Below are 24304 nucleotides of genomic sequence, written 5' to 3' on the forward strand. Positions count from 1 at the left end.
AAGCCCCAGTAAAGGCCCCCACTAAAAAGCAAGGCAAAAGCAAAGCAATACCAAAGCACACAGCGAGCAACAACCAACCGAAAACCAGCTGGCCCAAAAAAGTCACCAGAGACTAAAGACCCGTCGTAGTCGCAGTCGCAGTCCCAGCTAGGCAAATCCAATGAAAACAAGAATAGTTGATAGTTGTTTGGTTTAAGGATAGAGACGGGTCTATAAGCACTCTAAAAAATAGGATGTCAGATAAATTCTACTATAATTTAAACAAAGTATTAGCATCTGATAGTTTAATTCTTGTCCAAAAAAAAGGGGAAAAATTTCGACAAACTTTACTATCAATAACCTCAACTCTTTGTTAGAGTATCACTGTACGGTAGACACCACTGATGACAACCAGCGGCAGCAACGAGCATGTCAAAAGGTGTTGTCTGAGCCGTGCACTTGAAAAACTTGTTGTGGTTGTCGTTGTCGATGGCTGTTGGAGCTGGTGTTGCTGATGTTGCTAGTATGGATAGTGTTGCTGTTGTTACTGATGTTGCTGGTAATTTGAATGGCGAAATGGCGAACGATCTGCCTACGTAAGTGAGGTGTGACTAGGTGCGGATAGACTCCTCTATTCAGGTCGAGGCGCGAAAGAAAGGCGTCTGTGATTGGTAAACGGGCAACATGCGACACGAGACAAGGGACAGACTACAAACGACAACTGCAACAACATGGTCGGCAACCGGCAATCGAGTCGCATTTTGATTAGATTTAGCAACGCTCTGGAACAGCTCCAATTGTGCTGCAACAGTGAAAGAGACTGCCGCGGATGCCGCTGCGGTCTAACCACATGGCAGTAGAACGCGTTTTGGCCCGAAATGCAAATGCAAATGCAGGAGCAGGGGCAGAGGCAGAGTCCCAGGCCCAGACAAGGCGCGCCAGACAGTCAAAAAGGAAAAACCCACAGAGCTGCACTTAATTGCACGCCCAGGAAAAGCCATAGCCAGAGTGGGAAATCGAAAGGGCGCGGTTCATAGAAGTCGCGGGGGACTACGGGGAGCTACAAAGGCTAACAGCAACGACACTTTTGATTGAGTTTTAGCACGAATCTCTCAGTCGGCCGGGGAAGCGATGACAAAAGACTCCCAAAAGGTAATTGTTGCCACTCCATTAGGGAAAAGGGGTTGGATTCGCTTTTGATGCCGTTCACACAGGCGAAAGAGGCTCCCAGATAATTGAGTTTCCCATCGAATATCGATTCCCGAAAAAAAAACCAGAAAAAAACGTATATAGTTTTATATACCCGGCTTTCACCCAAGAAATTAGATCCCAGGAATGGTCTTATCTGTCCGAGATTACCCAGATCGGGTTACAAATTGAAATCAAAGCAGCCATGAAAACTCAAGATAAGGTGCCTGACACTCGTCTGTTTTATTTTCCCAGCAGTCTCGGTTCCTACATACGTATGTGAGCTATGCAAAAAATACCCCCAACCCTCGGGGTATACTATTTATAGACGACATAATTTATCAACATCAATTGCAAGAAACCAGTTCTGACCACTCTGGCCCTAGTCCGGAGCACCGATTCCCGGTTAGCAATTACTCATGCCCCGGCACATCACGCACAGTAGCATTGAAATGGTTATTGACTCGGGAATCGATGCTTTTTAACACAAATTTTATTGAATTTCCTCGGAAAAGATGTAAAAAAATCAAGAACAGAGGAGAAAATTTAATTATAACCAACGAGCAATGGAGCATGAAGAGGCAAGCCAACCAGAAACCCGAAAGAAGGGAAATTTCTTTTTCTTTTTACGACTTTTATTATAAATCTGTGTGTATTGGGTTTTTGTCGGTTTATTCGACAATGATGGATTGTGATTTGTAAGAATGTCGACGCCATTGGATCGGTCTAAGCAATTAATTTCTAAGCAGGCGAATCACGAAATAGCATCGGCTATCCACAAAAAAAAAAAAGAAAAGAAACGAGTGTCCAGAGAAGTCTCTTTCTCTAGAGAAAACGATTGAAATGGATATGGGTGACTGGGAAGCGGTCAAGATTGATTTTGGCTGGGAGCGTCATTACAAGCAGATTGGTTTCCAGATTGTAAAACACTTCCAATGGGTCTCCAGTCTCCAATCTCCAGACTCCAGCGACCCTGTGACATTGATGGGGGTTTTGATTTTCATTTTCATTTTTCATTTGATTGAAACATTATAAAATGCCAAATAAAAGGGAAACGAACCGAGTCGATCCGAGCCGAGAGACAGACGAGACAGTTGAATTGACTGAGAAATCTTTTGCGGCCTAATGAGCCGTACTTTTGGCTCCCGCCACGGGGCGTATGAGTGATATTTTGCGCTTCAACAAGCATAAAAAAATACCAAAATTCAAAGAGAAAATGATGACATTTTCGGCTTTTATGCATACGGCGGGCGATTCATTTGCATAAATAGTCGAAAATTGAAAATGAATAACTCGGTTGAGCCTGGGCTGGCTGTCTGGGTAAAATGTTAATGAAGGCCGCAGCATAAAATGCCGCAGCAACAAAATTATTTGGCCATAAAATCCACAGGGACACATACGGGGTGTGGCTCAGTCCGTCGCATCATGGATGGTCTATCATTATCATTATATGGCTGGCATATTCAAATTTCAAATGATGCAATAAACCGGGCGCTTAATTTTCAGTCGATTCTCCCGGCAGGACAACCAGAAAAGCGTTTTGTTGCGATACTTTGGAGCAAAAAAATGGATGATAAATCGAGGGAAATTCTATTTATAAGCGTAATTGCTAATCCCTAACTGAAAACATAATCCACCCACTTGGGCATGCGAACTTGAAGGGCGGCATTCATATATCATCTTTATCGGAGGCGACTACACCTCGGGAGTAGGGAATCAGGAACTGCCGGAAGCTGTGAAAAAAGGAAAAGCGGAAGTGCTCTGTAGCGCTGAAGCGGTGAAGCGAAAAAACGTAAACAAAGCCGACGAGACAAAGCCAGAAAAACAAATGAAGGCAGACTATTTGTCAACGCGAATGAAGCCATTTATTATCCATCATAAAACTTGTATTTATCGCTAAATGCGGCAGTGGCAAGTGGCAAGTGTGGCGCGAAGGGAGGACATGGACATGTCATACAGTGGAATGTCCCAACAAATCCTGCCGACGAATAGTGTGCTGTCTGTGTATTTGTATTGTGGATAGACAGTCGGACAAACAAAGAGATGGCTTAAATAAACGGCAGGCTAGGGTCGTAGTTGCCGTGGCAGGGGCATGGAATTCAGTGGCAGTGGCAAGAACAGAGCCAGCGCCAGAGCCAGCATCACGCAGCCAGTGTCAAGGCAATAAATCATAAAGCAGCCGCAGTTTCAGGCGCTTTCGGGTCCGTCCCCAGTCGCATCGATTCGCCGTTGCGCCACGCGGAGTGCTGTGTACGTGAGTTTGGGCCGAAATTGGAGCATGTGCCTCGTCATTGGTGTTGTCGCTATCGCTCTGGCTCGCAGAATTGTCGTTAAAAATCACGTAAATGTATAAAAATGAAATCTGTCTGCGTAAATGTATCTGTACTGCCACCACAAGCACTGAGAAACTGCTTCGCTGGCGAGCCAAGAGTCGAATAAATTTCAGTTTGCCGCTGAAATATTTACGCAGCTCTCCAGTTCCCGGAATGGCTTTTCAGTCTTTAGCAAGGAAAATTCGAGCATATGTGGCTAATAAACCAGACCAGGACAGGCCAGGGCAGCCCAGGCCGAAATTGAACCAATGCAGATCCGATGGCAGCTGCAGCGACGACACACAAACCTATATTTCGCCAGCCGAGAGATAGAGATACTTACACACACGAACACACACAGATACTGTATCTACACCTGTACCCGGGTCCTCAGCGTTTTGGGATGGTTGATTGAACTCACAGATACATACGAAGACAGACAAGCTGTCAGATTGGACGGGACGCTGGGATTCCACTTGATTGATGATGGATCAGGATGTCTGTGCTCATGTCCTCCTGCCTCTTCCCTCTCCGATTTCCTATCTTTTTCCAAAGTTGTGTTACCTAATTAGCAGGTTTTTTCTTCGTTTTTTTGGCTCGTAAGCTAACGAGCCAAATGCCAAATGAATGTCAGCCTGGCGAAAAAGCACCATGGTAATGGAAAATTAGACAGTCGCTATTGACAATTAGTAGCCGCTGGCAGACTGCTTGTTTACTCATAAAATGGGCTTGTTATGCTATGGCTATGAGTGTCTTAATTTCCCCCCCAACACGTCGAATTTATTAATTAATTTATCGCCGTGGTAATTAAGTTATCACCAATTCCAAAGCAGCCAGAAAAAGACACACATAAATTAATTCGTTTTTAAATTTGGTAATTCGCCCCGACAGATGTGGGGCGAGTGGATACGGAGACCGTTTGAAAGTCGTAAAATGCATTTGGGGGATAATCCGAAAACCGAAACGAATGTGTAGGTTGTGTTGGCCACAAAAGCTTTTCCATTTAAAAGTTAATAATCCAATTGACAGGCTGTGGCCACTGTCTAAATACATATATTCATTTTTCACATGAGAAACGTCAGCAAAGAGCTGCAGCATATGCCTCATAAAGCTTCTTAAAAGCGGCCTTTTATCGCTTAACCACAGATCGATGGCCCCTTTTTAATCGAACATCGATTTGCACACTCCTTTATTTGCCAGCAATTGCAATCGCCATAAAATATGAGTTTCGAGCGCTCCTGAATTTAAATGAACTCACCCAGCTATCAGGCTTAACGGATTCCAGTCAGACAAATTACGTTTTTGGCTCATTAAAATGATCTCAGTGCTGTAGAATGGAAAAAAAAAATAAAGAAATGGCACTACGTGCCGAAAATAAAAGTCAGCCTCTGCTGCTACAAAAACATACACACGGACGCACTTATAAATCCGCAAAGCAATCAGATGAAATTTATGAAATTCTTCTTGCCGGGTAATTCATTTCAGGTCCTTCGTTTGTGTATGTTCCATGGCCATGGCCTGTGTGGTGTGGTTTTGCCAATGAATTTATTTTGCTTTATTTTATTACTTTCTTTTAGTTTGCCGCACAGTCCACACACACTTCGGTGGACTCTTGGGCTCTTGTGATATTTTTAATAGCATTTTTTTCCCCACCACCGCTGCCCGAGGAATGTGGCTGCCCGGCAACGCACATCGATGAAATGGCTGGAATCACAAATAAAACAATGTGGGGTAAGCCGAGGAAGCTGGGGCTGTTGGGCTGTTGGGCTGCTGGGATGGCTGCTGGGGGCGTGTCAGCGTGGCACACGACAAATAAATTTGTCAACAAATGTGGCGTCCGATGTGTGGTGGTGGGGCGAGGGAAACGACAAACCAGAAGGGGATCCCTTGCCAGCAGGACACGAGTAATGATGACAGTTGGGCATTAATTTTTGTTCACTAATTAATAAATGTTGCTGTTGTTGTGGCGGTGTCGGTTTGGCGGCTCCTCCGCTGATATCTGCTGTGCAGCGAAATGGTTTATTGGCCTATTAGCGCAGCATTTAAATGGCAATCAAGGCGTGGTGGTGGCCAGGTAAGCCAAAAGTCACGCAAGTCACAAATTGCGGGCCAAAACACAACAAACCTGGCTAACGACTAACGACCAAACACACAGCCGGAATGGCCGGCCAAGGAGCATAAACAAAAATGTCCCTGGCAAATTGAAAACGGAAAGGAAATCAATTGATGTGTGTGGCGACAATCGATACGGGGATACAGGATGCCCAGCTAGGTGTGGTGCGGCGGTGTGGTGTGAGCTTCGACGAGGTGGTGGGTCGCTCGGTTGGTTGCTTTCTGTCTGGTGGGCTCTGGTGTGGTCCGAATCCACACAAGCCTCTGTGGGCACGCTTGAAGGACCCGGCAATATAGGAGGTTTTTGTCATTGCCTCAATTTTGACACGCCCTAAACAACCACAGAAGCACTGAGAAAAATTACCAAATATTAGGGATTATAAACTAAAAAAAAAAATATTAAATTTTTTAAATAAATCTACTAAATAAGAAAAGTTTCTCTAGAAACTCTAGAACTCTTAGTAAGCCCTCCTCTATTTTCTTTCAGTGCCAACAAAAAAAATCCTGCAAGGGATGGCAGGTGCTACATGGCATATGCAGGAAAATGCCGGGAATCAGGAGAGCATAGCTGATATATGGAGTATATCCAGTCAGTGTTATCCCCGGCAACGTGATTGAAATTTATGACTGGCAAATAAACGCAACAGACACACACTCGGGGATCGGGGATGGGTCTGTGACTGGGAGTGTTGCTGGAGAGCTACCCCGAATCGTGAGTTGAATTCCTAGACCTTCCTGTTGGATAGTAGGGTGTGGGAGTAGGAGGTCCTGTGAGAAATTGCACTGAATAAAAAGCACTTGTACGCATTAAAACCTAATTGGGAATTTCCATAGTTCATATGCCATTTTCCCTGCCTGGTTGCCGTCTGAGTAAGTGAGTCAGTGAGTGGTATGTAGTACGTGTGATGTATGAGTACATACCGGGTAGTATCTGCGGGTAGGTACACATATGCAGCTGTCCATGTTTCTGGTTCTGTTCCTGGTGCTCGTTTTAGAGTCCTTTCGATGTGTCTCTGTGGCATGTTCTACATATTTTGGCTTTGCAAAATGTCACACGCAGGCAACGATGCTCGCTCCTGATGCTGCTGATGCTACCACTGCCGCTGCTAAAGTGGATTTTGCGCTTGGCTATGATAAATTGAGGGTTTTCAGCTGGACAACGAGAGTGGCAGGAGACTGAACTGGACCAGGGACCAGGGACCAGGAACCAGGGACCTAGGATACCGTGTATCGTTACCTAAACTCCTATGCTTCAACCCCTAGCCACCCCGTACGGCTACGGCGGATGCAGCTTCGCAACTGAAGGATGCGAGGAGATGAGAAGTGGCCAAATGTCATTTGCAGTTTGACAAGCCCAGCCAACCATGGCTCTATGTTTGTGGCCCTGTCTGTACCGTGGGAACCATCATCATAAATTTCAAATGTCCAGAATTAGGATGCTCATAAAAAATGAAATATTTAGAATGCAAAGCAGGAAACTTTAAGTTGGCTTTTCCAGCATTTCCCCAAAAGGGAAGTCTCTTTTCCCTTTTGTGTGGTTTGCTTTTCAAAACTTCATAGTTTTCTCTGTTTAATGTTGTTTCTCTTTTCAGGATTTTTGTGTTTTTAAACCACTGTTCAGAATAACCCTCACAGACTAATTTTATCAATTTTCGAAAAACTACACAACTGGGGGAAAACGTCGATGAGCCCAAGAACTAATCGACTTAATCGGAATGCGGCAGTCCCTGGAAAACTCTGTGCCAGCAACTGCAATGTCCTTGACATCCCGGTGGGGCTTGAATCCTGGTAGGGCTGGCAGGACAGCTGTATCAGCCTGCGATGATGACTTTGCCGCATCGTCTACGCCTCAGATAAGAAAGTGACAAGTCCTGCCACCGGCCCGCAGCTGCTTTGATTTATTGTGCGAGGCTTTAAGTTGTGAAAAGGCTGTCTTATCGCCAGGCTCCTTTGGCTTTTTGTTTTGTTGTTTTTTCCTGGCAGTGTGGGTGTGGCTGGGGTGGGTGTGCTGCTGGAGAAATTTATTTATATGCAGTGACTTTGAAAAGAAAGTTCGACCGTTGCCAGGCGAAGCAAACTTTCGACCTGCGAGCGCATCGATTATAAAACTTTTTGTCCTATCTCGTCTGGGGGATAGCTCTTGGCCGGAATTGGCAAAGTTGTTAAATAATTGCGCCCGGCATTTACTGGCCCGTATGCTTCTCGTCATATGCTCGCCCCCCCAACCCCCCAAATGCCAGTCGAATGCATGAGGACCCAGAATCAGCGCGGGATTAGCCCCAAACTTTGTCCGGCAGCTTAGCGGGTGAGTTAATTGTGCGAATGTCAAGACAAATTGCGTTAATACGACCAGACTGGCAAATGGCAGAAGCTATATTATATTGCCAGTTTCCAGATCCCAGATCTCCCGGCTTTCAGTTCCCATTTCCCAGCAGATCTCCCAACTCCCATCTACCAGTTCCCAGAGAAAGGTCAGGGGCGCAGAGATGCGCAGCATGAGTGTCGCAAAAGTTTTCAAAAAGTATTTTAAGCGAAATTTATGCAAACCACAAGGCAAACTGGCAGCAAGGATCCTCCTCGATTCGTCCGTGTGTGAGGGTCCTTATTTATGCAAGTATATGTGTGTGAGTGCCGGGAAGTGCTCTGCTAATCCCTGAGTAATCAAAGTTTCGGTAATGTCACCAGAGACAAGCAGCCAAGGAGGGGAAAGGGGGCACTGCCAGGAAAAAAGCTGCCAGAAAAATTGGGAAAATTGAAGCAACATACTCGGGACACTCACAAAGGAGGGCAAGTCCGCCACCTTGTCCGCCTCCCTTCTGGCTTTTTGCCCCAGCGAATGTTTTTCCGGGGCGACTGGGAAAACACTTTTCCAATTAATGAAATCTCTAAACTGCCATAAATTTTGGCCCGGACGCAAATAATTAAATTTCGTGGCCCACACGCAACACCACCCCGACACAATAAGCTCACACAGACAATGACTTGTTGACTTACGGTTGTGTGGGTATAGCCGCGTGGGTGTGTGTGTGTTAGCGTGTTTATGCGGCTGGATCTGACATTTCTGACCAATTTCGAATTGACCGCAATATGGGCCGTTGTTCAGGGCCAACAAAGGGGTCCTCCAATTGACAGGATTCGCCAATAAGAGGAAACGCAAGGGTGTGTCTATCAGATAACATGAACAGGACTAAGGACCAATCCCGACCTATTAAATCCAGAATAAGAGTTCAACTCACCTGCTTGACACTGACAACTGCCGTTGCCACCTTCGCCGCTGGCCGCCGCCGCTGCTGCCGCCTCGGCCGCCTGGCGACGCTGCTGGCGCCGCGTGAGCTGCAAGTGCGACACATCCCGCCGTAGTCTATGGAGTTCGCGCCGCACATGCAACGCCAGATGCTGCTGGCTTCCATTGCCGCTGGCGCTGTCGCCGGTCGCACTGTCGCTGGCCAGGATCTGCGCCTGGTCCGTGGGCCAGTGCAGGAGCTGCTGCTGCTCTAGCCGGAGCTCCAGCTCCACAATCCGGGCGTCCAGTTGCTGGAGGCGCTGCATCCGCTGCTCCAGCCGCGTCTGCCGCACGTTGCCGTAGAGCGCGAAACTGAAGGCGCACAGGCACAGCACGTAGCTGGCGACGTGCAACAAGGACACGAACCGGACTGTGGGGCGAGGTCGCTCCTTGCTGCTGCTGTTGATGGGGGGCTGACAAATGGGCGGGGCCAGGCGACTAGCTGCTGCTGATGCTGTTTCGGGTGCACCCGCTGCACTGTGACCCAGGAGCAGGCACTGATGCTGCTGCTGCTCTTGGCTTTCCGTTGAGGGAGATTCTCCGGCTTCTGCCTTTACCGCTGCTCCTGATTCTTCTCGCGCTCCTGCTGTTGAACTGTCCTGGGGCATTGTCCTTGGACTGCCGCTGGGCGGCGCTTTGTGCTTGCGCATCCTGCTGCTGCGTCTTAGATGGAAATGGAAGGCTGTCCCCGAACAAACGAACGAAATTCGCGTATGTTGCTGTCACTTGAAGTGTCCTTGTGTCCTTGTGGCATCACAGAAAAAAGCACAAAAAATAAAGACACATATGCTGCTGATGCTGCTCCTGCTCCTGGTGCTGCTGTTGCTGATGCTGCTCTCTTATTTTTTATGTTTTTCCGATTTTCGAGTGATTTTCTATTCGGTTGCTGTATTTGGCAAGTACATTGCGCCCCTTTGCTGCTGCAATTTTCTGGGGGCCATGGAAGAGACCCGAATCGATGGGAAAAACAACGTACAAGTTGTGTGCCGGTTGTGCCACTTGAGCTGGAAGTCCTCGTAGCCAGTAGCCTGGGCTTTTGTTTTTGTCCTGTCAATCGTCGCAGTGGCAGCTGCTTGTCGTCGAGTCCTCTGTTCCTTGGTTCGCACTTGTCCTTTCAGGGCTCTTCACATTGCAACTTATTTAGCTTTGCGTTCACTTTTCAACTGCAACGACACAGAAAAAAAGAAGAAAAGTGAAAAAAGTTGGGAAAGAAACTTTATTTTTTTAGGAGGTGCTATACAGATTTTTTTGTCCCAACCCCAACCAGGCGATCGTGGGCCAGGAATTATGTGCGAACTGGACCGTCGGCGGTGTCGCCACATTTTCAATAATCAGCCAGGCTCGGCGACGGTTACGGTGACGAAGGCATGCTCGCTAACTTGCCTCGGAAGTTCAACCAGCCGTGCCCAAGCCGTAGCCAGGACAACGACACAAGGAGAAATAGATGGTTTCATTACATAATTGTGGATGTTGCTTCCCCCTCAGGGATTATCAAGTATTTCTCTCAGTGCCCGAGGTACTCGTAAGACTCGGGGGCCAGCCAAACTTTTTCGCACAAAACTTTTTTCTAGCTCAAGTAGCAGTAACAGCCACTGACAAATACAAAAAAATAAAAATAAAAGAAAAGAGGGCCAAAACAAGAAGCAAATAAAAAACCTCTAAAAAGCAGCAACAAGATGCCCGAGCAGGGAAACCAGGGGGAGTACGAGTACAAGTATTTGACCCATAGACTTGTCGTGTCAAAAACATTTGTTGCCTTCAACTCTGCCCCAAAAAAAACAGCAAGGTGGCGGGGGGTTCGGCAATACAAAAGTCATAAAGTGGAAATTATAGCAACGGGAAAAGCCCTTCGAGTTCGAGGGGGAGGGAACAACGAAGCTGAAATGCCCTTTAGAGGAATGAAATGTGCTTGAGAACTTTTTACAAGTTTCCAGAAACAAAAAACAATACTTAAAAAAGTATCAGAAACTTGACCAATATGGGTGCGATTCTAGCTAAAAGTTTAGCACAAAAACATAAAGTTTAAAACTATTACTAAAGAATAATTAAATAGATTACCTAATGAATGGTTACAAAATGCCAGTCGTGTAATTTATAAATTCTATAATTTAATAAAGCCAATATTTCGGGAGGTCAAGTGGAGAATTTTCCCGTTTTGCTGACTCATTATGCGGCCCATAATTGCCGATTAAACTTTCACACAAACACACTCATTCATGGCACTCATAGCACCTATTTGTGTATAATCCAAATTCTACTTATTTTCGGTGCGTTGGCGTTGCGCAATCAAGCGCATAACAACCAAAATAACAATAAGCCGGGATCCAATAAAGCTCAAAAAACAATCGCACGCCTCACACTTCCAATGGAGGGGGGGAGCTAAAATTTCAGCACCGCTGAGCCGCAACCACAAAACGAAAAATGGCGCTCTAACCCGAAAAAAAAGCATAAAAGTCAAAAGGCCAATATCAAACAGAAGCAGGCCGGGAACAACAATGAACCCCCCCACTTCCCGTTCAATGTCGAATTTAGAGAGTCAATGGAATGTTTGGAACACCCTAATAAAACTAATTGAAAGTCTTGTGCGCTCCGGAGCCAATAATGGCAAATGAAGAAGACGAAGACTCCAACGAGGATGATCATGATGATGATGATGATGATGACGCCGTCGTCCAAGCACACAACAATAACAAGTGCAGGGCATGGGACTGGGTACTGGGGGGGAGAATCATGCTTTTAATTTAACAAATAAGAGCATGTGTGGAGCTGACTTTTGCGCTGACACTGCAATTGGCTGGATACAGTACCCCGGCGTATCGATTTCGACTTTGCACAGCCAAAGGTTAATGCTTATGGAGAGCTGGGAGGGCCCCACAAGCCAATCTTGGGGGCCAGCTAACTCAATATAATATAAATTGATTTCAAATTTCAGCAGCTTGGTGCAGCTTTTGTCAATTACAGGGGAAGTCCAATGACTCGGAGAGTCGTCGGACTCGGTCAGGCAGCGCAACAAAGTATGCTATGAATTTTTGCCTCAATCACCAGCGAAAATTGAATTAAATCGATCAGGATGTGTGTGGGTGTGTTTGGGTGGGAGTGTGAATGGAGAGTGAGAGTGTGTGTTCAGGAGTAGCTTTTTGTGAAGCCACTTAGCAACATGGTGTGTGCGTGAGTCCAGCTGGCAATTGAAAAATTTGATTTGGAATTGAAATGCAAATCAAGCCAGAATTGAATGGCATTAGCCGGACGCTTGTCGGACCGACCCGGTCCCGAATCCTGGCCAAGAGGCAAAAGCTTTCTAAGCCAGCACAATGTAGACCAAAGTGCCAAGCACACACACACGTCCTTACAGAGAGAAAAAAATTCGATGGAAAATCCATTTTCTTGCTCTTATTTTGTAGCCTCGATAGCAGCATTTTTTTGCCATGCATATGGTTGGCCCAGTTTATAGCCAATGGCTGTAAAAAGCTCAATTGCAATGCATTCAAAGGGATTATTGTCCTTATTTATTTTGCTAAATTTATTCGTTACGCACAAATGCGCCACGAACCCAAGAACCCGAACTCGAACCAGGGTCGAATCCAAGCCATACCCAAATACCCAGGAACGTGGCCGAATAAAAACATGAACATGAAGCCAAACAGCAAATGGCACACAAAAGCGGGCTCACAAGGGCCAAAATCAAAGCAAATAAACAATAAAAATAATCGTGGCCGTTAGTAACACATGTGCATTTTTCATCATCAACACCACGGCCGCCAGAGCCTTTGCCACCGCCGCCGCCAACATCATCATCATCATCAGAAATGTTTGTAGTAAGTAGTAGCTCCAGTTGTTGTTCGGTTGCTCCTGCCGCTGGCCGTATCAAACAACTTTGTTGCTGCCACTACAAAAGTAAACAGTGGTAGCAACAAGAAAAAAAAATAACAGAGAAAAACAGCCACAGCAGCCGTGGCAGCTTCGTCTGGGGCTTGGGCGAGGCAATAAATAGTTGTCGTGCCATAAGAAAAATGCAAGAAGTGTTTAAGTTTTCCCCTTCACTCCATGGTCGGTCGAAGTATGCTTTTTTTTGGCAGCCAGGACCCGGAACCTCCCACTCCCAGCTCCCACCGTCCGGCAACCCCTTTTTCCGAGTGTTAAGCGTCATTTCCTCTCTCACTCCATACTTATTTTTTTTTCTCCCTGCTGCTCCATCATTTAAATTGAAAAATATAGAGGAAACTGAAGTGGAAGTTCCTTGAAGTTAACTGAAACGGGGCGAGGATGGGCCGGGGTGAGAGCGAGGAAATGGCGCTGCTGGAATGAATTGGGAAACTTTCGATTTTGGGGGACAGCTTCCGAAGAAAGTCTTGAGCCATTTCAATTTTGATTAAGGACTCGCTAGAGTAACCCAGAAAAGAAGTTGCAGTCGAACGGATAAAGGGTGCAGAGGAGTGGCTGACAGTATTTGGATTCTTGGGATTTCCCTTAAAAAATCCTATAAAAAAAATCATAAACATATCCTGGCTAATTTCCACTTTCATGTCCATCCTGTTTAGGATTAAGTGATGCGAGTCCATGCTGGCGTTGGCTTTAATGTCCGTAACATAACACTTGTGTGTATGTCGTTTGTTATTTCCCTATAATTTTTACAGCTTGTTCTCCTCATGTAGATGCGGTTCGTACCATAGTTCTCCCAAAAGTTTAGGACTTTCTTTTTATGTTTCTCCTTCAGGCAGGTTGCCCCCTACACACATCCCCAGACAAACTATTAGTGCAACTCATTGGCATGCCGGGTTCTTGTCTTCCTTTGCTGTTGTTGTTGTGCTTTTATGAGGGTCTTCTTCCTTTACAGCCGGCCACGCCCCTCCGACGGGGTGGGTGGACGGGTGTGGCTTAAAGCGAGTGTGGGCCAGTATTTCGAAAAGATTTCCAACAGAAGTTGCCCTTGGGAGAAATTACTTAATTTCGGAATTTCAATTTAGCACTTAGACAGGAAACATGGCACTGAGGAGTTGTGGCAGTAAGGAGCCGGGAGCCAGGAGCAAGGACCTCCCAGACTGTGTGTGCGAGTGTGAGTGTCTGGGGCTTGTAAAAATTCAGCTTACACATGCTGTGACTCTTAAAAATTTCCGGAATTTTGGCACGCAATGTTTGCTTTTGTTTACTTGGGAAACCAACTTCCTGCTTCTTTTTTGTTTCTGCTACAAAAACATTACCATTTTTTTCCAAGGAATCTCTTCTATAGGTATTCTATACCTTTTTTTTTGAACCAGATTCCATTTCATTCGATGCCCGTGGAAGCTAGGATGGGGTTCTTCAAAGTCAAGAGGAATTGTAATTAACTTTCAGGCCACACGCTCATTCCGAGTTTTATTAGCTGAAGTGCACAGTAAGAAAATGCGAATTATGTTCACATAAAAAACGGATCTATATGTCTATTAATATCCTCGTTAAAAGCTAACTATCATGGCTCTTTAATAACTACTGCAATTATAATAAAGTTACTTGAAAAACTTCACTGTTTTCATTTGCCACACATGGCAAAGTCACACTTACTCTGGGGGACTCGAAATATTACATAGTGCAACCAGTCCACACCCCCCACGGTTAACCCAATGTATGCCCCGTTGCAACTGCTTTTTTCGCAACTCCTTTGACTCACTGTGTGGCAAGCAAGTGAGTTTGTTAAACAGTGTAAAGTTACACGCAACTAAGCACTTAACTGCACAAAAGCTCAAGCACGGCCAGAGGTGGGCTGGGACAAGGTCCGGCTACGGCAGTAGCAAGTGTGGCAGTGTGGGGTGAAGGAAAAACCACAGACGCGGGCCAACCTTGGACTTGCAACGCTTGACTTTGCGTGCATTTTTATGAATGAGTTGCTCTGACCGGACCGGGTTTGGCTCGGACCTGGGCCTGGGCCAGCAACAAATGTAAATCCGCGACCCCGTTGAAAGGTCGTCCAGAAGACTGACCAAGCCTGCAGGCCCATCGTCTCCTCCCCTCCTTCTTTTTGTTGCAGACCCGAGGAACATAAAACGACGTCCAGACGGGTTGCTAAAGAGCTGTGGCATGTAAACAGACACAGCTGGACATTCAACGTGGGTCTCCGTCTGGCCTCCTCTACTACGGCCTCCTCTTTCTACCTCTTTCTAGGAGAGTGGGCGACTCTCGTCCTCTGGGTGGCTTTGTCATGTTGTGGCCAAGGCGGGTCAAAGGCTGCGAGCAGTTGGCCATCAATTGTGCTCTGATCTGGCTCGGAAGGCATAGAAAAGCGCTTAACTTCTGCTCTGGTGGCGCACAAGTTGCGCCTGGAAGCCGGGACATCTTGCCACATCGTGGGAAATGAACAGCACACAGGAAAACTGGAGTGATAAGCCAGCAGAGTCGATAAATCGGTTAAGATAGAGATGCACTGGGGGAAAAAAAAGGCTTATTTTCCAAGTCTTATTAAACTCTTAAAAAGAGGAAATTCTACGAAATCCAGTTTATCGGGAAAACCTCACAGATCGGGGATATTTTAACCGCCTTGCACTCGGATATGATTCGTAATCCAGGAATTAAAATTGTCACAAAGGGCAGCAGGACGAGCAAAGGGACAAAGGATATGTGGTAAGCCGAACAACCCTGATCTGAATCCATCGAATCCTTGCAATACTTCCCAACGAGGTCTGTTTATAAAGTTTTAGCCTTAACTTCTCTATTTTATTTAAAAGTTAAATATCAAAGAAATAAAAAATAATAATAATAAAGAAAATAAATCTTGACAGATTTTTCTCTTGAAAATATCCTTTAAAAAAAATGTCACTTTTTATGCTGGCAACCGTCGTGTATGTCCTTGGTTTGTTCCGGCCAAAAGTGCAACTTAACCGCAGTGAAAATCCCCTCCCATCTGCCCCACCTGCCGCCACACACTCGTCCTCCCCCTCGACCAATCTAAATTTTCACATAAGCTTCTGCCAGACTTTTCGGCTTGGCATTTAAGTAATTTGCTGCCAGCAACCTGTGGGCTTCCACCAGCCAGCCAGCTAGCCCGGGTGTCCTTGCCTTTTTTCCTCCTCCTCCTCCTCCTCCACCTCCCCCTGCGTACATCTGCTGTCTCTGTCATTGGTTTGGTAATTTTTCACTGGCTGACAAGATGTCGCCGTTGACGGTGTCGCTGCCGTTTCTGCCGCCACTGCCACTGTTGGCCGGGTCGTGTGTCTGCCGCCCGGACTGTCTCCTTTGCTGCTGTGCTGCATAATTGCTTTGTGGTTAAAGGATTATTTACTTTTTTGCAGCTACGCCCATCCTCTGGGCTCTGGGCAGCCGAGACTGCCTGCTGAGTCACTTAAGGCACAGTTTGTCCTCGTCACTAAGCCGACGGCTTGCGCTGATTTGGGCTTAAATGCATTCAGCTCATTTAAGTTGCACTGCAGCACAAAAAAGCAAGCGAGTTGGCTTATTTCAATACTCTAGACCAGGCAACTTGGCTATTTATGGTTAAATGATAGTAATAGTGGAAAATATATGCTTTTTTTTGCTTAAATCCCCTACAAAAATCCAATATTATTTATCCAATATTATCCAATCCAAAAGGGTATCCAATATTTTGCTAGCTCGCCTAAAATATTTGTTCTCATGTCTTAAATATATTTTTTTATGTTGGTTGGGGACCCCGTACTCAGAGCTGCTGTCTCACAAATTATATAATTAAGTTAAAGTGAGCGGCGGCGGCGGCGGTTGCGGCAGGCAATTTACGGGCAACACCAGCTCCAGCGGCTCCCATCTGGCAGCTCCAACTGGCTATGGCTGTGTCTCTGGTTCTGGATCTGGCTCAGGCTCTGGATATGTGATGGTATAGTACAGGGTATAGGGTGTACGCTAATTTCTTAATTCTCACCTTCCGCTCGCAGGGCGGACGTGGTCGATTCCATTCCCGTGTGAAGGCAGCCCCAAAAATAGCATTTCCGTATTGCCCTGTCTATCATGACTTTTATTGTTGAATGCGAGAACCCTCCTCGGCCACAACCAGTTGTGTGTCCGATTCCCAGTGCCTGCCATGCCCATAGTCCATGCCCTTTTGCGAGCAAGCGAGTCCCGTCCCCCCAGTCGGCTGATTGCTGTTCATTCGCGCGTTAAATGTGACTGGTCGAAGGGAAGTGGATGCTGTTGATGTGGATGCTTTTGAAAACGAAACCCCCTTCACCGAGGGTAGCACCACCTAGCCCAACCCTCCAACCTCCACCCAAGCTGAGTTCAACTATATTTTCCGGGACTATTCTTCGGCTATATCTCGCCCTCCCTCCACTACCGTCTCACTGGGCGTTTTGTGTTCAATTTAGCGTCATAATTTCGTTTATTGCATGGCCTGCGACAGCGTTTCGTTTACTTTCGGTCAGTAGGCAGGCAGCCCTCGCCATCCCGCCATGCCGCCACCCTGCCACTACCACCTCTTCCCCCAACTTGGCTGGGACGACGCTGTCAAGTGTTTTGTTGAGTTCATCAAAATTGTCGCTGGCCAACGATGACATCCACTTAACGCAATTTTCAGTGCTCTCGGGGAGAGCATCACTGCCACCGGCAGCTCCACTCGAGCACCATTCATTCATTGAGTCAAGCCGCTGCTAAGCATCCATTCACTCATTCACTCACTCACTCATTCATTCATTCAGTCAGTCATTTACCCGCTCATTTCACACCATTTGCAGTTACAATTAATGTTTGTTTGCCAGTCTCCCGCATATTGAAATCGCGGAAAAGAACAACAACTTCAAAGAGGCCAGGACCAAAATCTAACCAGTATGGTCTTAACTTAAAGCAGCCGAAAGCTTACATATTTAATAATTGCTCAGCTGAAGTTCATAAAGACGAGGGTCGGCCCCAGGGGGATTCCCCGGCAATGAAAAGGGTCGAGGGATAACGGCAAAAAGCGCAGTCCTCCTCATAAATGAAGGCTTTTGCTACAGAATTTACACCTCAATGCGAGGGGGGCGGCAGAGCCAGCGAGCCTGCCTGCGGCATCTCTGGGATGCCTTTGGCTTTGGCCCAGCTGCGGCATGCCCATAAAGTATCTTGAATATTTCAGCAAGGTGTGTTGTGTTGGATACTTGAGGACCTTTCGCTCTCTGCGCCTCTGTGAGGTGGGGTGTGGGTTCATTAGATTGTCCAGTGCAACTTCATTTGCAGAAGCATAAAAAGGACTACAAATCTTATAGGCGGTTCCGCTGCCAACTACTGGGTATGACTTGACTTGGAAGGCAATGACTATGAAATGTTTGTCGTACTTTTTATTCAAGACTAGTTTAGTATCCCAAGTCTCTTGAATAAGATATTATTTTCTCATAAGGCGCACATGTGACAAGAAACTGAATTTCTATTTCAGCAAGGTCATTTTTTTGCAACTTATGACCATCTTGTATGAACAAAAACAACCCATTTGTTGATATTATTGTATCTTTATAAGATATTAGGCAATATGTAAGACAATTAAAAGACTTAAGAGGTTTTAAATGTTGTTTACAAAATTCTAAGCTGCCCTACGAAAAGAAAAGCGTAGAAAAGCATGCTTTTTTCTTACATTCTCTGCTTTTCAATTTCTATAGTTACTCTTCGGTTCGTTACCATTTTAATTGAATAACAACAACCTTTTGTGTTTTATGCTTTACGTATAGCATATACGTAGGCAAATTAAATGAAAGTACCCGGTATCATATAATCGTAAGACCTGGGATATAAACTGCCTGCCTGGTATTGTTTTTTTTATGCTGCTGTTATTTTTTGCAGCAGAGGCTTAGTCTGAGACGATGCCAGAATTTCAATGTTGTTTTCTCTATATTTTTTTTTTGTTTTGTCCTAGCCTGTTAATCTATTTTTTTATGCGCTTTGCCGGGCCTTTCGCCTAAAAGCGAGCAATGGATTTTTTCTACCTTTTTGGTCGGCTTTTGGTGCTGGCTGGCTTGTGCCTTTGATTTGATTTCGTTTTCGTTTCACATTGTGGGTTCTGCTCTGTTTAGTTGGGTTGGTTTTTGGGAACAGGCCAAAAACCGTATTTTGTTGTTTTGTTTGCTTTTTGTTTGCTTTTGTCATCTTGTCCAGCCACCCTAATTTTGAATTTTTTTTTTTTTATTCCTATTTCTCTGTCAACATTTTGCATACAAAGGACATGCACACGCACACATTCTCACAACAAGGAGCTTGCATATATGTATGCATGCACCCTGCTTATTATAATCAAACGGTTTGCTCACCTCTTACGTACTTTTTTATTTTTTTTTTCTAGATTGTTTCTGCCTGCTGCTGGCCTGGCACCTTTGCTGGTTCTACGGTTTTCTCCTTGGGATGCTGCAATTGTTGTTGCTGGTGATGGTGCCGGTGCTGCCTCTGCTGTTGCCAAAGGCGCTTTTCCCGTTTGCTTTTCACTTCACCTTCTTACTGATTTCAGCACTTAACATAATTTAATTTCGACAAAATGCGGCAACTATAAATTTCAACTCCTTGCACTTGCTGCCACACACAAACTGCTGTTGCTGTTGCTTGCCGCGTCGGCTTTCTTCGCTTCCTGTTGCCTTTAATCTAGGAACAACAATGGTTAGGCGGACAAGTATACGCCCAGACGACCGGATACCGCCACTCCCGAATAACTGCGAATATATCCGCGACGCACTCGCGACCACATGCACTCTGGCCTCCTGGCTGGATTGTTTTGGTTTTACTGTTCAAGATGCTTTTTTTTTACCAAATTTACTTTCCCGATTCCCGATATCGACTTTCTTTCTGCTTGCCGGCACCTAATACCGCTTTTTTGTTTACCGTTCCTAGTGCACTATCAGATACGACTCGGCGCGCACTTTCAGATGCATCCGTTGTAAGCGATTGTAACGGTGTAACGCGCTGGAGTGCTCAAACATGAATGATGCGATGCTCACATCCAGTGGATACGACGTCCTCACGGATGCTCAAACTTCCACCATGAACCATTAACCGAACAGATACGAATGCGACTCACGAAGCCGATTCGACAAAAGAGAGAATCAAACATTGCTTGTTTATGAAAAGTCTTTAGAATTGTTTGGATTTTTCAAAAAAATATATATTTTTGTTTCTTTTTATAGTGCTGAATTTAATTTGATTTAGTTTAATTCTAATTGTTTTTTAATCATAATACAAGTGTAAAAATAGGAGTTTGTTTAAGTGTATTCATGCAAGTTCGATGTTGGCTTCAAACTGTCTCCTAAGCACAGTGGTAAAAAGTTCGTTAAATCTTCCTAAAAACAAAATGAAATAAGATTTAAATTAAGCATATATTTTAGTAAAGTATATAAGAAACCATGTTAAATTTTGGTTATAATTATATAAATATTAAAGCATAGAAAATCGCGGAATATATTTATTAAAATAGTAAACTTCATACACTTTTGAGAGAGCCTATCTCACCTGTGTGTTTGAGTTCGAGGTGGGCATGTTTTGGTTCGAGAAGAACACCTCTCAGGTGCGAATCGGGAACGGATAAAAAGGCAGCAACAAAAAAAAGATCAACCAGTGGGAGATAAAATCCTGAGACAAAATATTTTTTACATTTTTTGTCCATTTTTCCTGATGGGATCCCTTGAAAATGAGGTTTGCCTCAAATGGCCCACAGTGATGGCTATATCTTCCCAAATTCTCATCCGATTCTCAAGCAGAGTACCTTAAACGATTTCTGGATTGATTTGCCACCATTCTGCATCAAAATTCTGAAACAAAATATTTTTTAGATTTTTTTCCATTTTTCCTGATGGGATCCCTTAAAAATGGTGTTTTCCCTCATATGGCCCACAGTGATGGCTATATCTTCCCCAATTCTCATCCGATTCTCAAGCAGAGTACCTTAAACGATTTCTGGATTGATTTGCCACCATTCTGCATCAAAATCCTGAGACAAAATATTTGTTCGATTTTTGCCCATTTTTCTTGACGAGATCCCTATAAAATGGGGTTCTCCCCAAGAGGGTCCACTGCGATGTCTATATCTTTCCCAATTCTTATCCGATTCTCAAGCGGAGTACCTTAAACGATTTCTGGATTGATTTGCCACCATTCTGCATCAAAATCCTGAGACAAAATATTTTTTAGATTTTTGCCCATTTTTCTTGACGAGATCCCTATAAAATGGGGTTCTCCCCAAGAGGGTCCACTGCGATATCTATATCTTTCACAATTCTTATACGATTCTCAAGCGGAGTACCTTAAACGATTTCTGGATTGATTTGCCACCATTCAGCATCAAAATCCTGAAACAAAATATTTTTTTGGTTTTTTTGTCCATTTTTCCTGATGGGATCCTTTAAAAATGGTGTTTTCCCTTATATGGCCCACAGTGATGGCTATATCTTCCCCAATTCTCATCCGATTCTCAAGCGGAGTACCTTAAACGATTTCTGGATTGATTTGCCACCATTCTGCATCAAAATCTTGAGAAAAAATATTTTTTAGATTTTTTGTCCATTTTTCGTTTGGCAGCTATACGATATATTCGGCCGATCGTTCCTACTAATATAATGCGTGCAAAGGAAAGGAGGGTGTATGCAAAGTTTCAAGTCGCTAGATTTAAAACTAAGAGACTAGCTCGCGTAGAAACAAACACACAGACGTACATGCGTTGAATACATTTGACCAAAGTTATAATACCTTCTGAAAGGGTATAAAATACACATCATACAGGTTTGAGAGAGCCTACCATTCTTGTGGGTTTGAGTTCGAGCTTGAGGTGACCGGCATGTTGTGGTTCGATAAGAACACCTCTCAGGTGCGAAATGGGAACGAATATAAAGACAGCAACAAAAACAAGATCAACCGGTGAGTTACCTTTATCCAATAAATTAAAATTAAATTACTTATTTAATAATTACAAATAATAGACTAAGAAAAATAAAATGTTGCTAAAAAAGCTGTTAAAAGTATGTCAGTTTTATTTTCTTTCATAAATCTTTTTTATCAGAACTTTTTATCAGCCTTTCACTTCTTTACACAATACTTTAGCTTTTAGGTCACGGGAGGGAATCCACCTGAAACCTCACCTGAGAGCCTCTTACGAACCCAAACGAATTGTTCTGAAAAGCCGGCTAAACCACTTAGCTTCATTCTTGTATATTTTTGGGTTTTTGATTTACAGCCCAGGTCCCTCTGGGAGATTGATGATGCCAATTACAATTACATATCAATTATAACTGGTAGCCTATCAGGGGTCGCGTAGGAGCAACTTTATTAATTAGCCGCAATTGTTGTCAAGCTGATGTTTTGTGGCTTTCCGATATGACTCTAGGTTTCTCTTAAATAACTCTCTTAAAGGTACACTGTACCATGGTACCCAGTACCATGCAAGAACGGTACTCCTTCGGCTTGGGGGTGGCATACTCATTTCCGGTTTCCGTTACTTTGTGTGCGTGGAAAATTTGAATTGCGTGGCAAAGTTTGGCACCCACGACCCTTGGCCTTTGCCATTCACTTTTCTCTTTTTCTGCGCATCTGAAATTTATTGAAAACACATTAAGTTCCAGCGACGACACTTTCGCCGGATGTTGGCAATTTCCCTGACGAGCCCCGAGACGCCCCATTCTTGTGGGCGTGACCCATCAGGGAAATCAAATTGTTTGGTGCAATGGTAAGGCCAATTTTCATTTTCCACCGTTATTGCCGAGCCGGCTAATCAGCATTGAGCAAGAGCCCTGGTATTTTTTGGGGAGCGAAACTGAGAGGTTTCTCACCTGGCCCATGCCTGATAAGACACCTGCATTGATTAGATTAGACGGCGAAAGAGCAGGAGCTTTCGATGGGGGGCGAAATTAGAATTAGTCACCCGGTGGAAGCGATCGCAGACAGACGGTCAAGATGGACGACACAGACTTTTCGCTCTTCGGCGACAAGAAGAAGCACAAGAAGGACAAGGCCGATGCCACTTTGGTGGCCAAGACGCCCACCTCGGAGCTGGACTTGAAAAGAGTCATCATCTCACGGCCCACCACTGACGACACCTACGAGAATTGCCCCCGAGCGGGCATCGCCCTGATCCTCAACCACCGGGACGTCAAAGGTCAGAAGGCGCGTGTGGGCACCGAGCGGGATCGGGACGACATGAAGCTCACGCTCCAGGGTTTCGGCTTCGATGTGAGGCCCTATGACGATCTGACCTTCTCCGACATCAACGACTTGCTGAAGGAGGGTAAGTTTTCGGGAAATAATAGCTGGCGAAATAATAGCTTTCCATTCATAAATCATCAAAGACATGTTATCTTTTGGGTGACGAGGCCTTTATTCTTTCAAAACCTTGGTATTTGTTTCTTTAAATGATGTTTGGTAATGAATTGAACAAAAAAAAAACATTTGAACAAATATAACTATCATCTATTGAAGTATCTAATCTACAAAGGTTCTTAAATAAATGTTATTTCAAACCTGAAACGAGTATGCAAGAGAGTAGAACATTTTGAATTTCATTTATCTTATCTATATCAAAACAAACAAACATACCACGATTATTGCAAAATGATCCGATAATGTAGGTAATCGATATTCACCAATTTCCCCTTCCAGTGGCGCTCGAGGATCACAGCCAGAATGATTGCTTCGTCCTGGTGGTCATGTCCCACGGCACGGAGGGCAAGGTCTATGCCAAGGACATGGCCTATCCTGTGGAGCGTCTGTGGAACCCCTTTCTCGGCGACAAATGCAAAACTCTGAAGAACAAGCCGAAGCTTTTCTTCATCCAGGCATGCCGCGGCGAGAACCTGGAGAAGGCCGTGGAGTTTTCCAGTTTTGCGGTGATGACCCGGGAGCTTGTTCCCCAATCGGTGGCCCCTGTTGCCCAGCCCATCACCTACGCCATTCCGAGTACAGCGGACATGCTCGTCTTCTACTCCACCTTCGACAGTAAGTATTCAAGAATATCAAGTATACGCAAGGTAGACCCATAAGCACCACCCTCAGGCTTTGGATTTTCTTGTCATTCTTTCAAATTTCGTGATTCATTTTGACGTATAGATACATAATAATAAATATTCCTTTCTTTTAGAATTCTTCTCGTTCCGCAATGTGGACGATGGCTCCTGGTTCATCCAGAGCCTGTGTCGCGTCCTGGACGTGGCGGCCAGCAACGAGGCCAGCCAGCCAGAGGGAGCGGAGCTGCTGCGACTCCTGACCGCCGTCAACCGGAAGGTGGCCTACGAATACCAGTCGAACACAAAGAACGAGGCCCTCAACCAAATGAAGGAAATGCCCAACTTCATGTCCACCCTGACCAAGACCTTCTACTTGCGTGTGAAGCCCAAGACCTAATGCATGTGAGTGAGTCAGTGAGGGACACCACAATCACGATACAATCACAACTCTTTCCCCTAATCGTAATGATATTTGCTATTTGTTTATAAAATAAAAGTCTACGCCCGTGTGCGTCTATCGACGGCACTTATCTGGAATTGGCTTAAAGCCGTTGGGA

General features: G+C 45.0%; 2 protein-coding genes across 21 annotated transcripts in view; one reads left to right on the plus strand and one right to left on the minus strand.

Moving 5' to 3' along the window:
- The window catches only part of LOC108129559 (collagen alpha chain CG42342), a 66098-nt gene extending 46340 nt beyond the window's left edge, over window positions 1-19758 (minus strand). For 19 of the 20 annotated variants that reach the window (XM_017247643.3, XM_017247655.3, XM_017247646.3 and 16 more), the window contains exons 1-2: window positions 19094-19758; window positions 8828-10037 (exon numbers count right to left, since the gene is read on the minus strand). In XM_017247643.3, coding sequence (XP_017103132.2) covers window positions 8828-9524 — 697 coding nt within the window. In that variant the 5' untranslated portion in view covers window positions 9525-10037; window positions 19094-19758. Of the gene's footprint in view, window positions 1-8827; window positions 10038-19082 lie in introns of all 20 variants that reach the window. The other variant, XM_017247635.3, reaches the window with a different exon arrangement.
- Window positions 19759-22669: 2911 nt separating this feature from the next.
- On the plus strand, window positions 22670-24273 carry Decay (Death executioner caspase related to Apopain/Yama). The gene is made up of 3 exons (XM_017248369.2): window positions 22670-23032; window positions 23404-23739; window positions 23882-24273. Exons 1-3 carry the CDS (start codon window positions 22702-22704, stop codon window positions 24142-24144), a joined length of 930 nt encoding a protein of 309 aa, XP_017103858.2. The 5' UTR covers window positions 22670-22701; the 3' UTR covers window positions 24145-24273.
- The last annotated feature ends 31 nt before the right edge of the window (window positions 24274-24304 follow it).

Source organism: Drosophila bipectinata, chromosome 3R, assembly GCF_030179905.1.
Source record: "Drosophila bipectinata strain 14024-0381.07 chromosome 3R, DbipHiC1v2, whole genome shotgun sequence".
In the NCBI taxonomy this organism is placed as follows: domain Eukaryota; kingdom Metazoa; phylum Arthropoda; class Insecta; order Diptera; family Drosophilidae; genus Drosophila; species Drosophila bipectinata.

Coding starts and splice junctions, on each gene's coding strand:
- Decay (XM_017248369.2), top strand. CDS start 22,702: ATGGACGACACAGACTTTTCGCTCTTCGGCGACAAGAAGAAGCACAAG. Junction 23,033..23,403: donor CAACGACTTGCTGAAGGAGG/GTAAGTTTTCGG, acceptor TTCCCCTTCCAG/TGGCGCTCGAGGATCACAGC. Junction 23,740..23,881: donor CTTCTACTCCACCTTCGACA/GTAAGTATTCAA, acceptor CCTTTCTTTTAG/AATTCTTCTCGTTCCGCAAT.